The following is a 22,374-nucleotide window of genomic DNA, read 5'->3' as shown; positions in this document are numbered from 1 at the left end:
GAACAGAAATAACAGAAGAAACAGAAATAACAGGAAACCAGGGTGAGCAAAACAGCTTCATCTAAACAAACTCTGGTACAGGAACAGCCAAACGCGTTGCCAGATCAACAGTCAGTGTCTGTAAATGAGTGAAAAGACAAACTGTCTCAGTCTGGTATGCAAGGCTTTCTTTCTCTCTGCTCGTGGCAGAGGCATCTGGAGAGTTTTAGACAACAGAGAGACTCCAAACATTGAAAAGCATGAACCGAGATGAGGATGTTGCTCTATTCCTGCTCCATAGGTGGGTAACACTGACTTATTTTTGCTGTTTCGGATCACTTAAGGTGGAAATGTTTCCAAACTCAGGAGACGGCTAACTTTTTTTTTTGTTTATTATTGGTGGGGACATATCACCTCCATCCATGCTAATTCTATGCCCCTGGTTTGAACCTCTTCAAAAGACCACTGCGTAATTTCGTGAGTCGGATAAAAACAAACGTGATCTCTGCTGCAGCTGGAGATTTTACAGATGGAGAGTTGGTGCTGGTCGTCTGCGTTGCGTGGCGTAGAGTGACGACTCTCTCTGGACAATCAGCGCTCTGCAAGGTTTACACGCCACGGTTTAGTCCCTACTCGACTCGCTCTGAACCACGAGAGATTACAGCGACTAAACGAACCTGCTTCCAGAACCAGGACCTGATTTAGTAAATTTTCTTCTTAGATGGGTGGGTACCATACAGTGGAAAAGCACCATTATGCGTTTAGGGCCACATTTGAGACAGGGCTGGAATTATCATATGTGAACAGCCCTTTGACAGTAATCTGGCCAATAGCAGCGCAGAGGGGGTGGGGCTTTGTAGAAAATAGGTGGAGTTAAAAGAGCACCGCTTTTCAGACAGAGCTCTGGTTTGGAGGGCACCACAGAAGAGAGCAGAGCGCGAGAAGTGGAGGAGCGTGCGTCTGAAGGAGGGATGAACTAGGACATAGATATATACACACACACACACACACACGGAGAGAGACTCCAGCAGCGACGGTACCAACGGCGCGAAGGGGAAAAGAAGCAGGCGGTAAACACTGAGGCGACGGCTGTTTTTCTGCAGGACTGTCGCCCGTTCCCCCGCGGCTGTATGGAGCGTTGGCGCGGCGAGAGCCGGTGCTATACCGGGCTGAAGTTTCTCTGAGCGGCGCTGAGGGTCGCGGGGGTCCGGATGCAGGAGCATGGTGGAGAGAGGCAGGGCACCAGCAGGTATCTCTCTCTCTCTCTCAAAACGCCTTCCTATAAAAAAAACAAAACCCTTAAAATCACAGGTCATTCACACACACACACACAGAATGTATTCACAATACACACCTTCCCTCCAAGCAACAGCAGTGGTCTCAGGGTCCAGTTGTGCACTTAAATGAGTTTAAGGGTCCACCACATTGTATCTCCCAGAGGAATTGTGCATGTTATGTTTCAAAAGACAAAAACAGCAGCCTACAGTAAAGTCAGAGGATGTAGAGCTTATAAACAACAGCCCTGACTTCAGCCCTGAACACATGCCCCTTATTCCTGACTATGACCATCACAGAGCAGCTCTGGGTGGTGGAATTACCAAGACATTCAGTAGGAGAGGGGTCTGAGGTCATGTTAACGAACTCTAGCTCCCGTACTTCATTAATTTCTTTTCTAAATGCTGTGTATCGATATGTAAACAATGTTAGGTTCAGGAAAGAAGAAAACAGCTTAAATGTGTGCTTAATTATATGTGAAATAAACGAGTATTTTTACGTATCTCTGAAGACGTTACAGCTGTGATAAATGTAATATAGCAGTGCTAGTTCTGTTTAGAGCCTGTTCCCGGCTGTGTTTATACTGAAGGGGAAATGGGAGAATTTAGCAATGCTAATTTAAACTTTTTAAAGCTCAAACCTTTGCGTATATTTCCATATTTTTCTCGTCTCCTGCTTAGAAATGAATATTGTTTACACTTCATCAGTAAAGTGGGAATCAAACCCAGTTCTGGAATCCATTTTTAGCTTCAGACAACTGCGAATATAAATGGAAAACTTCCTCCGGTGACGTTGTGTTGTTGTTCTATTTTTGGGAGCGTTAGTACATTTTGTACATCCACTGCCACTCAGATATGGACGGAGACACCTCAGGTGAAAACAGAGCGGCGTTCGTCCAGAGGAGATGGGTAAAGGATGGATGGGGTTGAATGAGAGGGGGGTATTGGTCTTGTCTTGACCTGAGCTCTGGAGAAGAGTCCCCTTGAGCCTCCCTCATATCCAGCCCTGAATCTGATAACACTGCTTCTGTTGTTGTTGTTGTTTTTCTAACAAAAGGCTATTCCAGGTTCGGTTTGATTCGCACAGTGCTTTCCCACAGCACCAGACGAATCCCAAAGCAGCTCGTCCACAAATGTGAGACCCCCGAAGAGTGTCTCTGAGGAAGACAGCAGCAGGACAAGGCACTGAAATGAACCCTAATCCCTTATACGTAACCAGGCTGTTTCTGTTACTGTGCCTTTAAGACTGACACATGAAAAATGTTCTTTGTTGACTGTTGTGTATTGTGCCTCATTCAAAATAAAATCAGTGGTGTATTCCACATAAAAAAGCAACTTAAAGAGGACGTCTACAATTTTGGGGAAACACTGTTCTCTGATTTGTTTACGTTCAGAAGCTCAGCGTCTTTTAAGTTGGAATGGTGTGTTTGACGGGAAAAAACGACTTGTTTGTACGTGGCTTAAGTTTAAAGGAAACGATTCCGATTGTGGGGAAACACAGTTCTAAGCACCGTGTTTTTTAATGTGGAACTGTGTGTTTGAGGACAAAAATCAGCAGTTGTTTGAACGTGGATGAATTTTAAATTGTGTTTATAGCTTTATTCACAGTTTGAATTCCCACAGAACTCAAGTTGTTTAGTTTTCTAGCACTGTCGCTAATGCAGTTAGCCGTCTCCTGAGGTGGAGACATTTCCACCTTAAGTGATCAGACACAGCAAATATAAGTCAGTGTTACCTCCCTATGGGGCAGGAAAAGAGCAAAATCCTCATCTCAGTTCATGCTTTTCAACATTTGGAGTCTCTCCGTCTTCTAAAAAATCTCCAGATGCTGTGTCTCTGCCAGAGAAAGAGAGAGAGAGAGAGAGAGGGAAAGCCTAGCATACCAGGCAGAGACACTTTGTTTTTTTTACAGACATTTGGGCTTCGTAAACACATTAGACTGGTTTCCAGTGCAAACCGACTGGAGAGGAAACGTTCTCAGAGTTTTATAAAAAGCCTTTTTTGATTATATTCACGAATGTCGCCTGAACTCTGAAGTCGAGCTTAATGAGTAGAAAAAGAGCAAAATTCTCTTCCCCACAGTGGAACACATTCTAAATGAAGGGGTCTTAATGAAAGGTCTGTGACCTGCTTTGGTCTTTCTTGGTGAGAGGGAAGGAGACGCAGAGGCGGAAGCCCACGCTGAGACAGGTCTTTAATAAACTACAAAACAAACAGTGAGCAATACACAGATAACCTCCGCACAACATGAGAACTCAGAGACAGCTGTATAGGGACACACATAGGAAACACCTGTAAACACTCAGGGCTCACAGGTGTAGGGTGTGGATAGGAGACAGAGCGATAGAACAGAACTAAACACGTGAAGCACACAAGCTGTGAGACAAAGCCTAAGCTGAGGCAGGGTTTGGCTTCATTTCTCGGCCGCTACGTCATAGAAGTCTGTTCCAGTGTGAAGGACCCTTCGTGTGCAGCCTATGTTTGGAGCCATTTCGAGGACCCATCAGACATATCCTTCATGACCCTCACTTACCCACAATTCTCTGCGTGAAAGAGAAAATAAACAAGACACAGCGAATAGCGGAGTTTCAAGAGCAGAGTTTGTTTACACTTTAAAGTGTAAAACTATTGATTGATTAAAATATTTGTCTCTACACCATATTTAATCTATAAGCTTATTGTCATATTACAGTACAAAAGCATAACTTTTATTTAGTAGCATTTTATAATTAATCCCAGTTGAAGTTTGAGTGTTTAAAGTTTGAAGTATGAGTTTTAATAACATTTTAAAATAGTTATATCTTGCAGGACAATATTAATAATCAAATACAGTGGAACCTCTACTAACGAACTTTCCAAGATACAAACCGGGCATTTGAATATTTTTTTGCCTCCACCAACGAACTATGACTCTAGAAACGAACCCGAGGCTCCTCCGAGCCGGCGGCTGGAAATGGCCACTGACCCCAATAGGCGAGTCTCCCAGCGCCCCCCAGACTGGAGTGAGCTTTTAAGATTAGCACATTGTAGCTTTAGCAATTTAGCATTAATGTAAATAGTAGACATCGAAATTCGTGCTAAGTTAAGCCGTATCTACGCTTCGTCTCCCCACATTCACCGCCTACTCTCCGTTATTCCACCCACCCCCCACCTCCCGTCATACAGCCAGGGCCTGTGTTACTCCTCCAGCCAGTCGTCACGTCTTCAAGGTAGCGATGTGTAACCACTTACAACTTTATTATTTATTTTTATTACTGTTTCCACTGTATTTCTCTTTTATTTTTAGTAACGCTACATGTATTTTTTTTTACTAATTTGAGAGTGTTGTAAACATATATCAGTGCAAAAAGGGTGACTTTCATGGTGGGGGCTGGAACGCATTAATTGCTTTTCCATTATTTTAAATGGGGAAAATTGACTCGAGAAACGAACTTTTCCACTTACGAACTGGGTCACGGAACGGATCAAGTTCGTAGGTAGAGGTTCCACTGTACTTTGTTCTTTTTTAACGTAGTTGCGTTACACCATTCCATTTGTGTGATCTAGACTATAATCAGGGGTCTTCATAAGACAGTCCTACCTCGGCTGCAGCCTAGGCTCTGGAACACAGCTCCAGACAGAGACAGTATATGACCAAATGTTCAAAACCCCACAAGTCCCACAGCAGCTTTCTCCCCCACCGTCTGAACAGCTCTGTCCAGAACAGCCGACTGTTCCTTTATTATTCTTAACGTTTTTCTTGAACTGTTTCACTTTCACACATTTGTTTCACAGAGAGGTGAACCTTTCCCCATCTTTACTTCAGAAAGACTCTCTGAGACGGTATTTTTAAACTCAATCCTGTCACTGACCTCTTAACAATCAGCATGATTTATTTATTTATAAATGACTCAACTTTATCAGTTTTTGGTTCCCTCTCTTAACTTGTTTTGTGTTTTGGAACGTGTTGCTGCCCTCAAATATAAAATGGTCAAATATTTTTTCATAAATCAATTAAATATAGTGTTCAAATGATTTGCCCATCGTTGCATTCTGATTTTTACATTGCGTGCAGTGTTCCCACTTTCCTGCCAGTGCTGTTTGTACATCAGGAAACATTTCCAGGCCTGGAGCGATATGTCCGCATTTGCTTGCGTGTGTTTAAAGAGAGTGTGGGCGCATCTGGGTTTGCGTTATTTCGTTAGATGTCGTTTCACTGAACTATGCAGTGAGAGAACTGCACAAGCTGCACTTTGACAGCCACCCTTCCCCCTTCTCCAGCTCCTTTATGGTGAGGAGATCGCAGGGGTAGTGGGAGGAAAGACAGCAACACAATGAAAAGGGCATCTGTGGACATGAGCTTTGATTGAGGGAGTTTGTGCTGCCTATAATGCCCACAGTAAGAAACACCAGTGTATATACAGTCTCTGTGAACACTCACTGACCACCCTGACCTTGTGGGTCCACCTTGATGATGCACAGTTGGAGTATGTAGCTCATTTGTTGATGCACAGTTGGTGTTAGTCATCCTCTAACCTTTCATCTGTTCGGTTTTTGGACACAGAGCTGCTCTTGGTTGGATATTTTTAGGTGGTTGACCACTCTTTTTTGCATTAGGTAACAAACTAAGTGGTTCAAGACTGCCATTTCCTCACTGGCATTGTATAAGAAAGCCCACAGTTTCAGCTCCTTATTGGACATTATCAAAGGCTAGAGACAAGTTGGATTTTATTACAAAAAGGTCAAAGAGGAAACGTGAAAAACAAGTCAAGACTAAGCCTGAGAAATACTCTGGAGCCAAGATGAACTAAGTCCAGAGGCATAAACGGAGACAAACCAAGCAAGAAATGCAGCGCTATTTTCACCTATCCCAGTAAACATTTAGCCGTTGATTCAACGTTGAAATAACGTAATGACTGCCGTCTAATCAACGTTCTCTTAAGGTTGAAAATGAAAGTTGAAAAGACGTCCAAACACAGACATTGAAAAGACGACTATTAGACGTATTTTGGACGTACATTGACGTTTAAAATATGTCCTTGACGGACAGACTACTTTTAGACCTATTTTGAACGTCCAGGGACGTTCCTTATTTACTGGGATAGCCCTTTAAAGTGTTGAACTGATCTGGACCTCTCTCATTTTTATTTCTTTAAAAATACTTATTTTCCATAAATGTTATATGTTCTCATGAATGTATATTTGTGTTTAAAACCTAGAACATAGACCTAGTTATTTGTATTGAACAGTCGGAGGAACTGGAACAGTGGAAGAACCCGGGGGCGAGACCCATACGTGGTACTTGGAGGTTTTGATTTGAAAATGGCTGGTACTTCTTTGAGAACCACTGCTGTAGTTGATTCAGTATATTATTACAGTATTAAACTTAATGCTTTACTTGTTGTCTTCTGTTTGGACTCATTTTTTAACTCCAGTGACTACTACCGTGTTGGTACCTGTAATATCAGGGCAGCGGCAGACCCTTGATCAGAGAAAGGTGGCTGACAGATGCATGACAACAGAGTGCAGTTTGTAATTTCACTTCTATGTGATGGAACACTGTCTGTGGCATGTAAGTGTATACGCAGCTAAAATAATATTGCAGCCAGTCAGTGCCTGGGTTATGAGCTCTTGGCAGTCTCCTCCATGTCACCACTTCTTACGCATCGCCGGAGACAAGTGCCCACATTTGCCCTCCCAGACTGGCAGTGCTGAATCCAAAATGCACCCTGTTTGGAACTGACTCGACCAGAGAAGCACAAACTGACTCCAGTGAATACGAATGATTATAAACTGGGCTCCTGGGTGGCGCAGCTGTGTAAACGAAGGGCCTACTATCAGGAGATCAAGCGTTTGATCCTTGGTGATGCTTCCAGCCATCTGAGGTCAGGAGTCCAACTGGCTTCACTCTCTCTGGATGCGTCGACTGCCCCTCCCCCTCCCCCATCACTTATTATGTGATGTGATGTTAGCCAATGAGAACCTCTGTTAAATAACGTAATAAAGTTGAGCAGGCAAAGTTCTCCAAGTTTTTTGAGCTGTCCAATGACATTGTGTTATCAGCCGTTAGAGCAAGGTCTCAGGGGAGGCATGGCATGGTCTTCACCAGATTGACAGATTGGTTGGGCCTGGACAAAAGTGTGTGGGCACAATTGGGGGTGGGGGGGCGCTGCATGATGCGGTGTCTCCTGCTCAAGTGCTTGGTTTTGCCAACTTTGTGAATTCGAATGAAGCAATGTGAGAATTGTTAATCTGTATGAAATTATCTAATGTGATTTCTGTGTATAAGGAATTACTTTGATTCTAAATGTCAGTCAGCTGTGTAGGAGCCATGGAGTATCTGTCCCTCCCTCTGGCTGGGAGAGAGCTACGCAGCTTCTGTTTCTCTCAAATATATCATTGTCCGAACAGTCGCACCTCAGTAATGCGGGCTAAAACACATCCTGCATCTACTCAGTAAAGAATACGACCTTTAGTGTAGAAATACTGACTGTAAACGTGCCCTCTCGCTCCAGCTCTGAATTCTACTCGTGGGAATGTGTGTTTGTACGGAACAGTCAGAAAGAAGAGTTTGTCCGCGTGCCTGAACTCACGCAGGGAATTAGCTCTGGTGCATTTTGAGTAGCTCCTTGCTACGCCCCCTGGTCTTCACCCACGTAGACTGGTAGCATTCGACACTGTCACTGTCCGATTAAAAACATGCATTGATTTGGGCATCAGTCTGTTCATAGCAGCTAATATCAAAACGAGCAGTTTCTTTAACAAGTTTCTCCATTGACTGCTAGACCTGTTCATCAAACCCATAGTCCAACCTCAGTTAATCGTTCATAGAAGCAGAGTTTACCAGACACCTCCCACAGGGGGAGCCGGACGTCTTCTTGGTAAAAGGCAGAATGTCCAAGCAAGAGACTAGAGACTCTACTGTAAATCAGATTTAATACATAAGTTTGTATGAGATGAGGAGTAACAGTGAGGAATTGGTGTAAAAGTGTTATAAATATTCCTGTCTGGTTCACACTTTTAAAATAAGCTCCTCGTTTTACATTTATTCCAAGCTCTTTGGAGGAGTAAAGCTCTTTTCACTCTGCATGGATCTCACTGAGGAGGGACAGGAACTGTAGTGTAACTGTATGTAGGAGTAAAAGGCTATAGCTGGTGTCTGTCAGTACAGGGTGAGTCAAAAGTCGCAGGACACACTTTTATCTGAATACCAAAGCAAGTAATGGGTGAGGGGGCCTGTCTTTTAGGCTGTGTCCAGAATAAGGCCACCATCTTGAAAGCCGCTATATTGGATCAAGGGCAGATGTTTCCCAATTGGAAGGGGGTCATAGCATAGCAAACATATAAAAGGGTGTCCTGCAACTTTTGACTCACCCTGTATTTCAGTGAATGATGTCCTTGTAATCAGCGTAGAGTAATGCTGAAGCTCCTGCGTGACTGACAGTAATAAATCCATTCTGATTAAGCTCATTGTTTGCTCCTCTCTATGGAACTAAACACTTGAGGTTTAAATCAGAATACATCCACTTTAGGGTCAAACATTAGCAAATAAAACAATTGCAATAGACTGAGTGTTTTTGGGGGCGGCACGGTGGCGTCGCAGTCACACAGCTCCAGGGACCTCGAGGTTGTGGGCTCAATTCCTCCGGGTGACTGTCTGTGAGGAGTGTGGTGTGTTCTCCCTGTGTCTGCGTGGGTTTCCTCCGGGTGACTGTCTGTGAGGAGTGTGGTGTGTTCTCCCTGTGTCTGCGTGGGTTTCCTCCGGGTGACTGTCTGTGAGGAGTGTGGTGTGTTCTCCCTGTGTCTGCGTGGGTTTCCTCCGGGTGACTGTCTGTGAGGAGTGTGGTGTGTTCTCCCTGTGTCTGCGTGGGTTTCCTCCGGGTGACTGTCTGTGAGGAGTGTGGTGTGTTCTCCCTGTGTCTGCGTGGGTTTCCTCCAGGTGACTGTCTGTGAGGAGTGTGGTGTGTTCTCTCTGTGTCTGCGTGGGTTTCCTCCGGGTGACTGTCTGTGAGGAGTGTGGTGTGTTCTCCCTGTGTCTGCGTGGGTTTCCTCCGGGTGACTGTCTGTGAGGAGTGTGGTGTGTTCTCCCTGTGTCTGTGTGGGTTTCCTCCAGGTGACTGTCTTTGAGGAGTGTGGTGTGTTCTCTCTGTGTCTGTGTGGGTTTCCTCCAGGTGACTGTCTGTGAGGAGTGTGGTGTGTTCTCTCTGTGTCTGTGTGGGTTTCCTCCGGGTGACTGTCTGTGAGGAGTATGGTGTGTTCTCTCTGTGTCTGTGTGGGTTTCCTCCGGGTGATCCGGTTTGCTCCCACGCTCTAAAAACACATGTTGGTAGGTGGATTGGCGACTAAAAAGTATCCATAGGTGTGAGGGTGTGAGTGTGTGTGTCACCTTGTGAAGAATTGGCGCACCCTCTGTGAGGAGTGTGGTGTGTTCTCTCTGTGTCTGCGTGGGTTTCCTCCGGGTGCTCCGGTTTCCTCCCACAGTCCAAAAACACACGTTGGTAGGTGGATTGGTGACTCAAAAGTGTCAGTAGGTGTGAGTTAGTGAGTGAATGTGTGTGTGTGTGTGTTGCCCTGTGAAGGACTGGCGCCCCCTCCAGGGTGTATTCCCGCCTTGCATCCAATGATTCACCCTCCGTGACCCTGAACTGTAATGAATGAGTGTTTTTGCAATCATCTGACACCCGAAAAAAATTATAAATAGTTTGTTGTTTATGTGTTTGTTTGTTTGTGTGTGTGTTATTTTGTGTGTGTGTGTAAACAATGACATGTCTGTTTCAGTGCCCAGGCGGGTGTGGCTGCAGCAGGGCGGAGCAATGGCGTGGGTACGGCTCCGGTGGAGGACATGCAGGCGCTGTCCATCACAGCGCTGTCCGCCTCCGAGGTGGAGCAGCAGTATGAGCTGATCGGTCCATTAGGGAAAGGCACATATGGCAGAGTGGACCTAGTAGCCCACCGTACTCAGGGTAAGAGTCATTTCACAGTTTCTCAAATACATTCACAAACATGTCAGAGAGTGTCAAATTAGTTCTGTTCATTAAAAGTGTGTGTGTGTGTGTGTGTGTGTGTTTTATAGGCACCAAGCTGGCTCTAAAGTACGTGAGTAAGAACAAGACAAAGCTGCGAAGTTTTCTGCGAGAGTATAGTTTGACGGCGGCTTTGAGCTGCAGTCCCTTCGTCATTAATGCCCTGGACATCCTGTTTGAGACGGAAGAGAGCTACGTGTTCGGTCAGGAATACGCACCCGCAGGCGACCTGTTCGACATCATACCTCCACAGGTACGTCTGAAAACACAGCGGAGGATTTGTCCAAAACAGGAATGTGAGTCCAATCCCAGGGTCCTGCATTGAGCTTTTTACATGGTACCAATCATACATCAGCAAAATAATGAACAGAACCTAGGAAAGTTTCTGTACCACTTTATAATAAGGGTACACTACACTTAAAGATTTATAAATGGTTTAAACATTATTAATAAGAGTTTAAACAGATTTAAATCAGTAATTGTTATTAGATGGATGTGTGTGCACTGTTTGGACACGGTTGCCCTTTCTATCTGTGTGTTATTATTAATTATTATTAATCACTTTTAATGTAACAGTACTATGTAAAAACATAATTAATAACTTAATAAACAGATTTAAACCATGTATAAACATTTATAAGTGTAGTCCTGTTGTATCCTACGAGTCCAACTTGATTCTAGCCCCAGTTTCACGGTGGATGATAGTTGGATTTATTTATTTATTTTATTTATTATCTTTATTTTTAAAGCTCTTTCTGTATTACAACACTGTGCAAAGGTTTAGGCACCAGAGGCTGAGATTTAAAAAGCTGTTTATCTGAGCAGTAAGTCTTAAATTAGCTAAAAAACAAGCAACAAATAACGGGCAACGTTAGAATAAACCCAATCACATTACTCCAGTGTGATCCTCTGTGTGTGAATGTGTTTAACTTTGGCCAAATCTCTCCTCGTGGAGTCCGTATTATTTGAAGTTATCATCCAGTGCCTAGCGGCACGGTGGCGTAGCAGGTGGTGTCGCAGTCACACAGCTCCAGGGGCCTGGAGGTTGTGGGTTCGATTCCCGCTCCGGGTGACTGTCTGTGAGGAGTGTGGTGTGTTCTCCCTGTGTCTGTGTGGGTTTCCTCCGGGTGACTGTCTGTGAGGAGTGTGGTGTGTTCTCCCTGTGTCTGCGTGGATTTCCTCCGGGTGATTGTCTGTGAGGAGTGTGGTGTGTTCTCCCTGTGTCTGTGTGGGTTTCCTCCGGGTGACTGTCTGTGAGGAGTGTGGTGTGTTCTCCCTGTGTCTGCGTGGATTTCCTCCGGGTGACTGTCTGTGAGGAGTGTGGTGTGTTCTCCCTGTGTCTGCGTGGGTTTACTCCGGGTGCTCTGGTTTCCTCCCACAGTCCAAAATCACACGTTGGTAGGTGGATTGGCGACTCAAAAGTGTCCGTAGGTGTGAGTGTGTGAGTGAATGTGTGAGTGTGTGTCACCCTGTGAAGGACTGGCGCCCCCTCCAGGGTGTATTCCTGCCTTGCGCCCAAAGATTCCAGGTAGGCTCTGGACCCACCGTGACCCTGAACTGGATAAGGGTTACAGATAATGAATGAATGAATATAGTGCCTAGTTTTAACGGTGAATAAACAATGATTTTAAATAATGTGTGCTGTGGATTTAACAAATTCATACAAATTAAGGAGAATCTGAACAAAACATTGTTCTTCAAACTCACTCTCACCCACTATTTTATAGAAAAAAATGTAGAGAATCTTATATTTAGAAAAATAGAAAATATCTTTCTTTTATATTACAATTATTTGTTTGTATTTACTGTAATTACAATAATTATAATTATATATAACTTTATACAAGCCCCACACTCACTGAGAAGGCATTAGTTTAAATATATATCATTATCTTAGGGGCGTACGACTTCTGCACAGTACTGTATATATATTTATGTGAATTGCAGACAAAATGGAAGAATGGGATTCATTCTAATTCTGAATGTTGTTAATAGTGGTGTTGAGAGACTTAAATTTACCACGTCAGTTTTAATAACTCCATATTTTGTTTCTGCGTACTCCATACTGTTTTCTCGCTCCTTCCTCACCCTCCCTGGTTTCTTTAGCTCCCTCTCAACCTCACTCACTTCAGTCTGGAGTCAAAGCTCCTTATAATTACATAACCTCCTTACTCTAACTCTGCTCATCCCAATTTTTTATCCCCAAAACTATCTAATCCCCCCTCCCTCCCTCTCTCTCTCCCTCTCTGGCTCAGGCTGGTCTGCCGGAGGACATGGTGAAGCGCTGTGTGCAGCAGCTGGGCTTGGCTCTGGATTTCATGCACAGTAAGAGCCTGGTGCATCGGGACGTGAAGCCCGAAAACGTGCTGCTGTTCGACCGCGAGTGCAGACGCGTGAAGCTGGCCGATTTCGGCATGACGCGGAGAGTGGGGAGCCGGGTCAAGAGGGTCAGCGGCACAATCCCATACACAGCCGCTGAGGTATTAAACTTAATCCCTGCTATTATATGTCTTTAGTTGTATTTCATTTTGTAGCAAGATAATGAGTCAATTATGACTTTCATAGTGATAGATGTTAAGTGAGCTATGGTGGTAAACCTTATTTGTTTAGAATATCATTAGGTTTATTTTTTAAATGATTAAATTCATTTTAAGATGCATTGTACTTAATAATTAAAGAAAAACATACATCTTTTTATTTAATGGAACTTTATTCTCGGTATAATAACCAGGTGCGGCGCTTCTAGTGTTAAGTGAGTCATGGCGATAAATCTGCGGGGGGTTAGATGGCCCCCTCTACCCAACACTGCCCTGGTTGGCTAGCACTGGTGTCTGTCAGCTAGTGTAACAGATCTGGGCAGTTTGCATGCTCCTTTTTTGGGTGCTAAACTATTTAGTGGTGTTGCATTAGTGGCAGTGGCCACATTTGCATCCACCTTCTCAAGGCGATCGGGGAAGATTCACCAAAAAGCTACATTTAGAGACTTCTTATAATTGGGGAGGAAATTTAGCAAAAGCTGGGAATAAAGAAAAGATCTATAAACGAAAATAACTACATAAATGTAGTTGTTTGCCCTTTAACAGGCCAGAATGGCTTTTGAATTTGTAAATGAACACCTACACTCTTCAAAATAAAGGTGCTACAAAAGGTTCTTTGAACAATGCCCTAGAAGAAAAACTTTTGGTTCCATAAAGAACCATTTTTGTTTAAGAAATGCATAAGTGAAGAACCTTTTAAAGGTTTAAAAATCCATCACTCTGTCTTAAGGTTGTTTACCCATTTAACGATATCAGCAATGATACAAATGTAATAAATCCCATTAGCCCACTCATGCGTTGTTGTTCTGTAATCTTGCTTCCAAAGGCAAAGCCATTAACTTGTTTTAGGTATTATTAAATACTAATTACAATAATTATCAGTATTATCATCTTATTTACAAACATACATATTCCTAAACCCATAATGTTTACAGCCTTGCGCCCAGTGATTCCGGGTAGGCTCCGGACCCACCGCGACCATGAACTGAATTAGCGGTTACAGGCAATGAATGAATGAGTAAAAAATGTAGTACAAAGAACAACAAAAAACAAGCACAGCATTACAAGAGGTACAGAAGAACACAGATAGCAGCGGTGATAGCAGGCAGCTAACCACCGAGCAGTAATGAAAACAGGCACCCAGAGTTGGCAGTCACAGCATAGATAGTAGTAGTGGTAGGAAAAGGTGTTTTATTTATTTATTTTTAATTGAACCTTTATTAAACCAGGCAAGTCATAACAAAAAGCTTATTTACAATGGCAGCCTGGAAAATACAGGCAGCTAGACGCTGAGCAGCGGTGTTGAAAGTCGGCAGTCACAACAGTTAACAGCAGTGAATGCAGGCAACTAGCCGCCCAGACTTGAAGACCTTAAATGACTCATCATCTTTTAGAGAATCTGAAGCATACGAAGGCGTCAACCCAATAACAGCAGAATAACAAAAGAATTGTAAAATAACATCTAAAAGAACCACAAAGCTACTGACACTGCAGCAGGTGTAACGTGTTGTGTGTTAAATTCTGGCTGCGGCAGGTTTGCCAGGTCAGCGGCTCTGAAGGCATCGTGGTGGCGACGACCCATGACGTCTGGGCGTTCGGCGTGCTGCTGTTCTGCATGCTCACCGGTAACTTCCCCTGGGAGGCGGCACTGCCCAGCGACGCATTCTTCAGCGAATTCCAGCGCTGGCAGAGAGGGGCGTGTCCTCCGGGGACCGTGCCCTCGCAGTGGCGCCGCTTCTCTGACGACGCTCTGCGCATGTTTGGTCGTCTGCTGGCACTGGATCCCGAGCGCCGCTGCGGCGTCAAAGAGGTCTTCTACTTCCTCAAATACGACCTGCTGAACCACCACCGCCGTAGAGCTTCCTGTAGAACCTCCAGGGGCGTGGCCACGCTCAGCTCCGCCCACAGACACGCAGAGCCTTCCCCTCCGCCTGGCACTTCCTGTCTTCGGCCAACCCCTCTGAAACGTAGCATCCTGTCAGAGCCACATTCCTCCCGGGAGGAGGCGTCCAAGAGCCCTTCCCCCAATCGGCAGGACAAGAGCAAGTTGGTGATGGCCACGCCCATTGAAATCTGTGTATGAAACATGAAACTACACCTTCCTTCCATGCTCAGAAGATAATGACAGTTTATAAAAACCTGGGCAAAAAGACAGCCCTGGGAAAAGTTTACAAAACCGGAAAAAGGTTCCATAAGCTGGAAAACCATTAGCCGAGCCTGGGATTTTTGGAGGACGACTTTGTCACAGAGGGACCACTGTTCCTGCTGCTGGAGGAACAGGGCAGCCTTAGCCTTAAGTGAGGGAGCCCCTTGCACCCAGGGGGAGCCAAAACTGCAGGAACAGGGACATCCTTGCCCTTGACCGAGGTAGCACCTCACTTGCGGAAACCACAGCCGCTCAATCTTAAGAGTTAACCAGGAACTTGGCAGAGGTGGGATGTGAACTGGATCTGTCGAACGAGTGTGCTACCAAGGGCAAGAAAACTCTGTTCTTCCAGTTGTGGCTCCCACAGGGTGCAAGTGCTCTATTGCTTCCAGAGCAAGGATTCCCTTTCTCTCTGGGCTGGAGTTTTCCTTTGGCAAAGGAGTCCCTGTTGAATCTTAGAGGTCCTGGTTGTCTGGGGGAAGGAGGATGTAGTCAGAACAGGTTTAAATACAGTGCTCACAAACGTCTAATGCTTCCTTTTCTTAAACTATGGTAAGAGATTAGAATTCAGAGATACATCTGATGTAGTTAATTAGCTATTCATTAAGGCCTTGGTTTACTTCCTCCAGTGACTGTTGTATTCGCCTGGTTTCACACAGTACACTCTCAGAAAGTAAAGTGAATGAGAATGTAATGAACCTTTAGGGAACACCACTGCGGTACCTTTAAAGATACACTACACTGTTTGCAGCTTTAGTGAAAATAATGTACCCCTACTGTACTTTTGTTTTCTGAGAGTGTATGGCATTTGTATTATCCAGCTTGGGCATCTGTCAGTTGATGTGACAGGCCTGGGCACTCTGCGCTCTCCTAGAGCACATTGAGCTGCTGGTTACATTGCTTGACATCACGTCTTGACTAAAAAATAATGTAAAGAAAACATTTTAGCTGGAATTAATTGAGCATTATGACGTCTGTTCCCTGTAGAAGAAGTACTTGGTGCGTCTTTGGAATGAGACTAAAGCCCCTTTCACAAAAGAACTCCAGAGAAACTTGGGAGAAACCTGGAGTGTCAGGTCCAGAGATGTCCCGGAGTAGTCTTTTCATACAGCAAGGTCCACATGCGCTGACACGGACTTTGCCCGGGGTCTTTACCAAGGCGCTAAAGGAGGATAAAGTCCAAGTAAAGTCCGGGACGAATGTTATGGGTGTTTGTGTTCATACGTACAGCACCTCCAGGAAAACTCTGGAACATTTCTGGGTTACACTGTGAAAGGGGCTTATGAGTGATCTTTGATTTTGTTTTGTTGGGAGTACACCAAGGCCTTTCAGCCTCTCCATAGTCCTTCTTCAGATCTTTAGAGTTCAGAGGCCAGAGTTTCAGAGACTACAGTGAAGTTTTTATACAGACAGCATTTTCCTGAGGAGGCCCTCCTTCGACATGTGAATAACTCACCCAGCCTATCAGAGGACCAGTGATCTCAGAGGACCAGTGATGCCCAGATGGGACCTCTATGTTTAGTGAGGACACAAAAAAACATTGTTCATGGTCACACTGACAGTAGAGGACCACTGCTGTCCAGGACTTGTTTAAAGCTAAGCATCTGTAGACGACAGGGATTCTTTTTATGTCCATTTTATGAGTGTGTGAGCGTGAGTGTGTGTGATATGTTTGTATTTAGTAGTTCTACACAAGCACAAGCTTTCTATGTGTGATGTAGGGATCTGCATGGACAGTTGTAAAGAGGGATTACCACAATCCTTCAGGTTGAAATGAGCCCACACCAGTGCTCTTATTCTCTCAGGCCTAGTCCACACAAACACGGCTAGTTTTTAAAAGGGATGTAATCAATTAAGTAGTAATAATAATAATTCCATTCACATGAAAAATGTAAAACACACTTTGCCTGTCCTTTTGATGTCATGGAATGCCAACGCCCACAAGGAGGTGGCAGTAACCTTAAGAATGCAGAGAAAATACAGAGGAACTGCAGACACAAACAGCACTAAACCAGTAGTAAAATAAACACAGACACTAACAAAAACGAGACAGACACTAGCTACTTAAATTAATACCAGACTAAAGACAGAGGAAACATGAAAATAAAACATCTCTGAACCTGGAAGAGCCTTGAAAACAATACCCCACTGGAGATAGAAGACAAGGATAATTAAATCTACAAAAGAACATATAAGTAAATAAAACAAAACACTAATCAAGAAGATTAAGGTAAAAACAATTAAAACAGGAAACAACCGAAAATGCTGTTAGCACAGACCTGGAGTTAAGAAAAAGCTTAAATATTTGAAGGAAATCAAACAATAAACAGCTAGAGACACAAACAAAGAACACCATGAAGGAATAAATAATAGAACCATGAAAGACAAACCAAGACTGAAGCTCAGAAACGGAGAGAGACAAGGAAACGAAAACCAGGAATGACCGACAAAGACCTGCCACGGGTTTCATTTCTGGTTGTAACTTGCCTTTGCTCACTGGTAGGGGTAGGGTAGGGAACCGGGCGTGTAACCGGAAGGTGGCCAGTTCGATCCCCAGAGCCGGCAGCTCATGACTGAAGTGCCCTTGACATAACCCCCAGCTGCTCCCCTGGCACTGTGGCTAGGGGCTGCCCACTGCTCCGGGTGTGTGTGCTTACTGCCCCCTAGTGTTCTTATGTAATTGTGTGTTTCACTGCACGGATTGGGTTATATGTGGAGAACAAATTCCTCTGTGCTCACTTTAAAACAAAGTGATTCTAAGGTGTCAGGGGATCCCTGAAAGCATGTTAAGGATCGTACTGTTTCTGTATGAACTGAACTGAAGTGAGTTAGAAGAGCCCTCAGAGCAGCGAGGGGCCGAGTCCACACTAACGTCCAGTTCAGAAGCAGAACTTGCCCAGAATGCACTGCAACGTGACATAACTTCCATCGTAACAGTGAAACAGTGTCGGACAAAACTGTTTATAAGTGTAATACAAAACCAGACATCTCTTCACATCGCTTAAAATATATATACAGGAGGTCCCCGGGTTACGTCAGTCCCGAGTTACGATGTTTTGTGGTTACGACACATCTCCCATTTACTGTATAAAGCCTTGTTTCGACTTAAGTGGTTTTGCGTCGTAAACGTCGTAACGTGAACTTCATGTTTGGTGTGCGGAAGAATACACGGTTACGCGGCTCGGGACCGAGGAGGATGGGTATTAGGATAGGATCAGTGCTTTCAGTATGTTATTTACGTACAGTATGTATGTATGTTCCGACTTACACCGGTTTATGACGCGACGTAAGAACGGATATATATAACCTTTGTCAATGTGGCGATGTCAACAGTAATGCGTAAATCGATTCAGCGGGATGTGTCTCTGTTACAAACCGCACCAAGTGTGAAGAGTGTGTTCTGAGTGAAAAAATACACCCCTCCTTGCCCCCTCCTCCCCTCGTACTGTGAGTGGCCGCTTGTGTGTAGTAGGTGCTACACACTCCTGTGTGGTCAGTGAAGTGGGCAAAGGCAAGTGAAAACCTGAATCGCAGCAACAAACAAGGAACACCTGTGTGAGTAAGATGGGCGGAAGGGGCGTGGCTAAAGAGGACACATGGACAGGAAGAAACAAATACAAAGAGAAAAGAAACAGTGTGAACACTAGGAAAGTCAGGAAACAAAGACGTGACTTTGCATGCTGGATGTAGCCCCAGACAGCAATGAATATTTGGCCCAAATGTGGCCCGTCTGCAGTTTTTTTACGGCCAGTATTTAGCCTCAGCTTTAAATATGAGCCAGATATCAGGTGTGTTGTGGAACTGATCGGGGCCAATTTGACATTCGACCCACGTTTGGACCACACAACATCTACCAGTGCTGTAACTCGGCCACAATGAGACAGATTTGGGCCAAATGTGTCTGCTATTCGGGACAGTGACCTCCGTACCACATTCTGATGCCTCACTTAAAGGGAATGTCTACAATTGTGCGAAATTACAAGCCCAAACCTGTTTTTACTGTCGACCCAAGACTACTGACAGTGGAGTTTCTGAATACCATTGTTTTCAGTGAATGTGAATGTAGTCTGTGTGTGGACAATAGACGTTTTTCTTTTTTTAAACACTTGTGTATGTGTGAACAAGGCCTGAATTTGAAGGAGAGCGCTCCCTGGAGCTCTGTCAGTATATTTTTATCAGGTAGTACCACTATGTAGCTTTTTAATTTTAAACCTGGAGAGATAGAGTCTTTTACTTATTAATCTGCACACGAGCGAAGTGTAGTAGCCTGGACATTAGTACATGTTTACACAGCTTTGAATGGTGGAGAACTGTTAAACCTTTAGCATTTAACATTCAAACATTAAGACATATGAACCACTGGAAATAAGAAGTGTATTTAGGGTGGTTCAGATAAATGTAGCACCTGAGTAGAAACGGGGCACTGTAGAGGCAAAAGTGGGGTGGGTTCCACAAAGCAGGACTTCACATCTTAGCCAGATACACACATGAAGTAGATTTGCTCTGGTCTGAACCAGTTAGAAGTTAATAATCTGAGCATTTTCCCCTTGGTTTGGTTTGTTTTCACAGAGCACAAAACAAAAACCACGTGACAGTGTTCTCACTGCTGATTGGTCAAACCTGACTGGGGCGGGAGTGAGAAAGTAAACAGGAACACATTGTCACCAGAAGCTAATTGCACCAGAGTTTGTTTGGGATCGGAACAGTGACCGGGTCCTCTCGAGGGTCTCGGTACGTCTGATTCGGTTGGACTCCTGCCCAAACGAACCGCACCAAGGGTGAAAACAAAGCAGAGCACATTTTAACCCGATTAAACAGCAGGTGTGAACGCACCCTTAAGTATCAAGTCAGCTGCATTCATTTGGAATCTCTGGCTCGTGTTATCTAGCTAACTCATTAATCCTGCTTTGTGGAAGAGACCCCTGGAGGAGTGAATGTTCAGAATAAAAGGAGTCCAGGGGTTGGGGTAAATGACGAGTGGATTGAATTCTGTTGTGTTTGTGTCTTACAGCTCCAACACACATTTTAAATGATGTACAGGAAGGTATTAACTGCTCTGGGATGTACTTCCTGCTCTGATGTGATGAACGGGGGGCTAGGAATATCACATATGAGCAGGGGGAAATGTCACAGTACTTGAAAGAATTTTTTACAACATTTTTAAGCTTTGAAATGACTTGGGTGAGGTTTGGGCGAGAAGTCACACCTGAATCTCCTCCACTTCCACATCACCATCCTTTACATCCTCCTCTCCTCTTTATACACAGCCCATGGGTGAAAATAAATACTTATTCAAGATAACACGAGCACAAATTACAAAATCATTCCCTCAAATTAATATTTATTTTACCTGCCTCCACTACCGGGCTCTGTACGCTTCTTTATCCTGCGTTCCAAGACAACAGAACCTTCCAGCACCATGTCCCACACACGACTGCTGTCTACTGCCGAACAACAAGGGGGTTCTGGCCTCCAGCCCCCAACCTCATCAGAGTTCACCTCCCTTTCATTAAATTCAGGCATGGTCCATGTGTGCGAAATGTATAATGCTGTTTTTTTCTGGGGTTACACAGTGCCATTTACAAAAGCACTATCGGAACAATGAGTACAATGATGTTATTCAGTGTTTTGCACATCACATCCCATTAAACAGGACCCGTTATACTCTTATGGGCTCAGTGCGTCATTGGGATTTGAACTGATAACCACCCGGGGGCTGTACCATGTTGGAGTCAACAGCTGCGCTCCAGAGCCAAGGCTGCAGCCGAGGTAGGACTGTCCTTCTTAGTAACCCAGATCACACAAATGGAACGGTGTAATGAGGCTGCGTCATGACGTCACTGGAAAGGTCTGATCTGCCCCAGAGCACTAACATGACTAAGTTAAAATAGATTGTATTTGTTTATTAATATTGTCCTGCTACATAATTTAATTTTAAAACTGACACATTTGCCATCTGCTTAAACGCTCAACCTTTAACTTTAAACACTTACATTTAAGCTGGGATTAAAGCTAAAATACTATGTATTATTTGGCATTAAATGTTATTGATTAAATATGGTGTAGAGACAGATATAATTAACCAATTACAGTGTAAGGAGGATAAATTCCAGTACATGAAACACTTACGTTATAAAACTAACTCTGCTCCGGAAACTTCTGAGGCTGTGATTTGTTGATTTTGAGAACTGTGGGTAACTGTGGGCCATGAAAGATACAGTATGTCAGTTGCATCCTCGAAATTTGCCCAGAAAGCAGGCTGCTTTTCTACGTTGTACACAAATGGAACAGACTTCTATGACGTAGAGGCTGAGAAACGCAGCCAAGGCTTTGGAATGCAGCTAATGTGATTGTGATATAGTATCATGATATCATCCACTTAGAGGAAAGCTGTGCCACTCAGGTCCACTAACATTAGAGGCTAAGCACTGGCTAAATGAATGTATTTAAAGAGGATGTATTTGACCCCTTTTTTCCACAAGGGAACACAGCTCTGTTTCTTAATGAAATGTCTTTTGATCAAAACCCCACAACAGTGTTCTCCCCTTGTTTCTTTAAAGCAACATTAGGTAGTATCTTTACCTTAAAACTACAGCCTCAAAATTATTGTGATGTTCCACTGAGCTGTGTTAGGGAGAACAGAGCCTCTGGCATTGCTACTTTGGGCTTTGCACTGCAGAAACTGCACTGTGTAACTTCTGGAGGAGGGTAGGAAACCAGCCCCCGCTCCCTCCCACCTCCACCTTGATTTCAGACAGTGCTGTTAAAGTGGATTTCACTCTGTAACTGTAGCGGGAGCCTCTGAACAAAAATACAAGATCTTACTTTAACACACTTTTTACACATGCACGGCGACCTAGAAACTAGACTTTATTTGTATGTATGAACGCAAACATCCACACCATTTTTTCCGGATTTTATCCGGCTAGTGCTCTAGTAGAAACTCTGGGAATGTCCATGTCAGTTCATGTGTGAAAACAGCTGCTAAAATTCCAGAGAATCGCGCTGAATCCCCTGCACAGGCTCACAGAGTGGAAGGACAACTCCGTAATATCTCTGGACCTGATTCTCCAAGAGTTCATACATGACTATGGCTCTAGTGTTGCTTTAAATGATAACAAGCCACCGATCGCCCGGCCCGAGTGCCATGCCCCACAGATGTTCCTCACTTGTGGAAACTTGGGAGTATAAGTCAATTTTAAAGTAAAATAAACATGCTTTTTTAAGCTTAAAGGGAACGTATATGATTTTGGGGAAATGCAGTTGTAAGCGCCACATCTTTCAATGTGGAACAGTGTGTTTGAAGAGAAAAACGACGTTTGTACGTGTCTGAAGTCTTTATTCACTGTTTGAATTACCACAGAAACTCATTTGTAACTCGAGCTGTTTAGTTTTGTAGCATAAAGCGACAAATACGTTTACAGTGGAATTATTAC

At 44.1% G+C, this 22,374-nt stretch overlaps 1 protein-coding gene across 1 annotated transcript; it reads left to right on the top strand.

Annotated features, from left to right (window-relative positions):
* Positions 1-917: 917 nt before the first annotated feature.
* sbk1 (SH3 domain binding kinase 1) lies at positions 918-20,591 on the top strand. Its single transcript, XM_066683885.1, has 5 exons — positions 918-1,228; positions 10,011-10,195; positions 10,306-10,508; positions 12,511-12,735; positions 14,327-20,591. The coding sequence occupies exons 1-5, from the start codon at positions 1,191-1,193 to the stop codon at positions 14,873-14,875; spliced, it is 1,200 nt and encodes a 399-aa protein (XP_066539982.1). The 5' UTR covers positions 918-1,190; the 3' UTR covers positions 14,876-20,591.
* The last annotated feature ends 1,783 nt before the right edge of the window (positions 20,592-22,374 follow it).

Source organism: Hoplias malabaricus, chromosome 10 (genome assembly GCF_029633855.1).
Source record: "Hoplias malabaricus isolate fHopMal1 chromosome 10, fHopMal1.hap1, whole genome shotgun sequence".
NCBI lineage: Eukaryota > Metazoa > Chordata > Actinopteri > Characiformes > Erythrinidae > Hoplias > Hoplias malabaricus.
The sequence above is the reverse complement of the archived record's forward strand: the minus strand, read 5'-3'. Positions and strand labels throughout refer to the sequence as shown.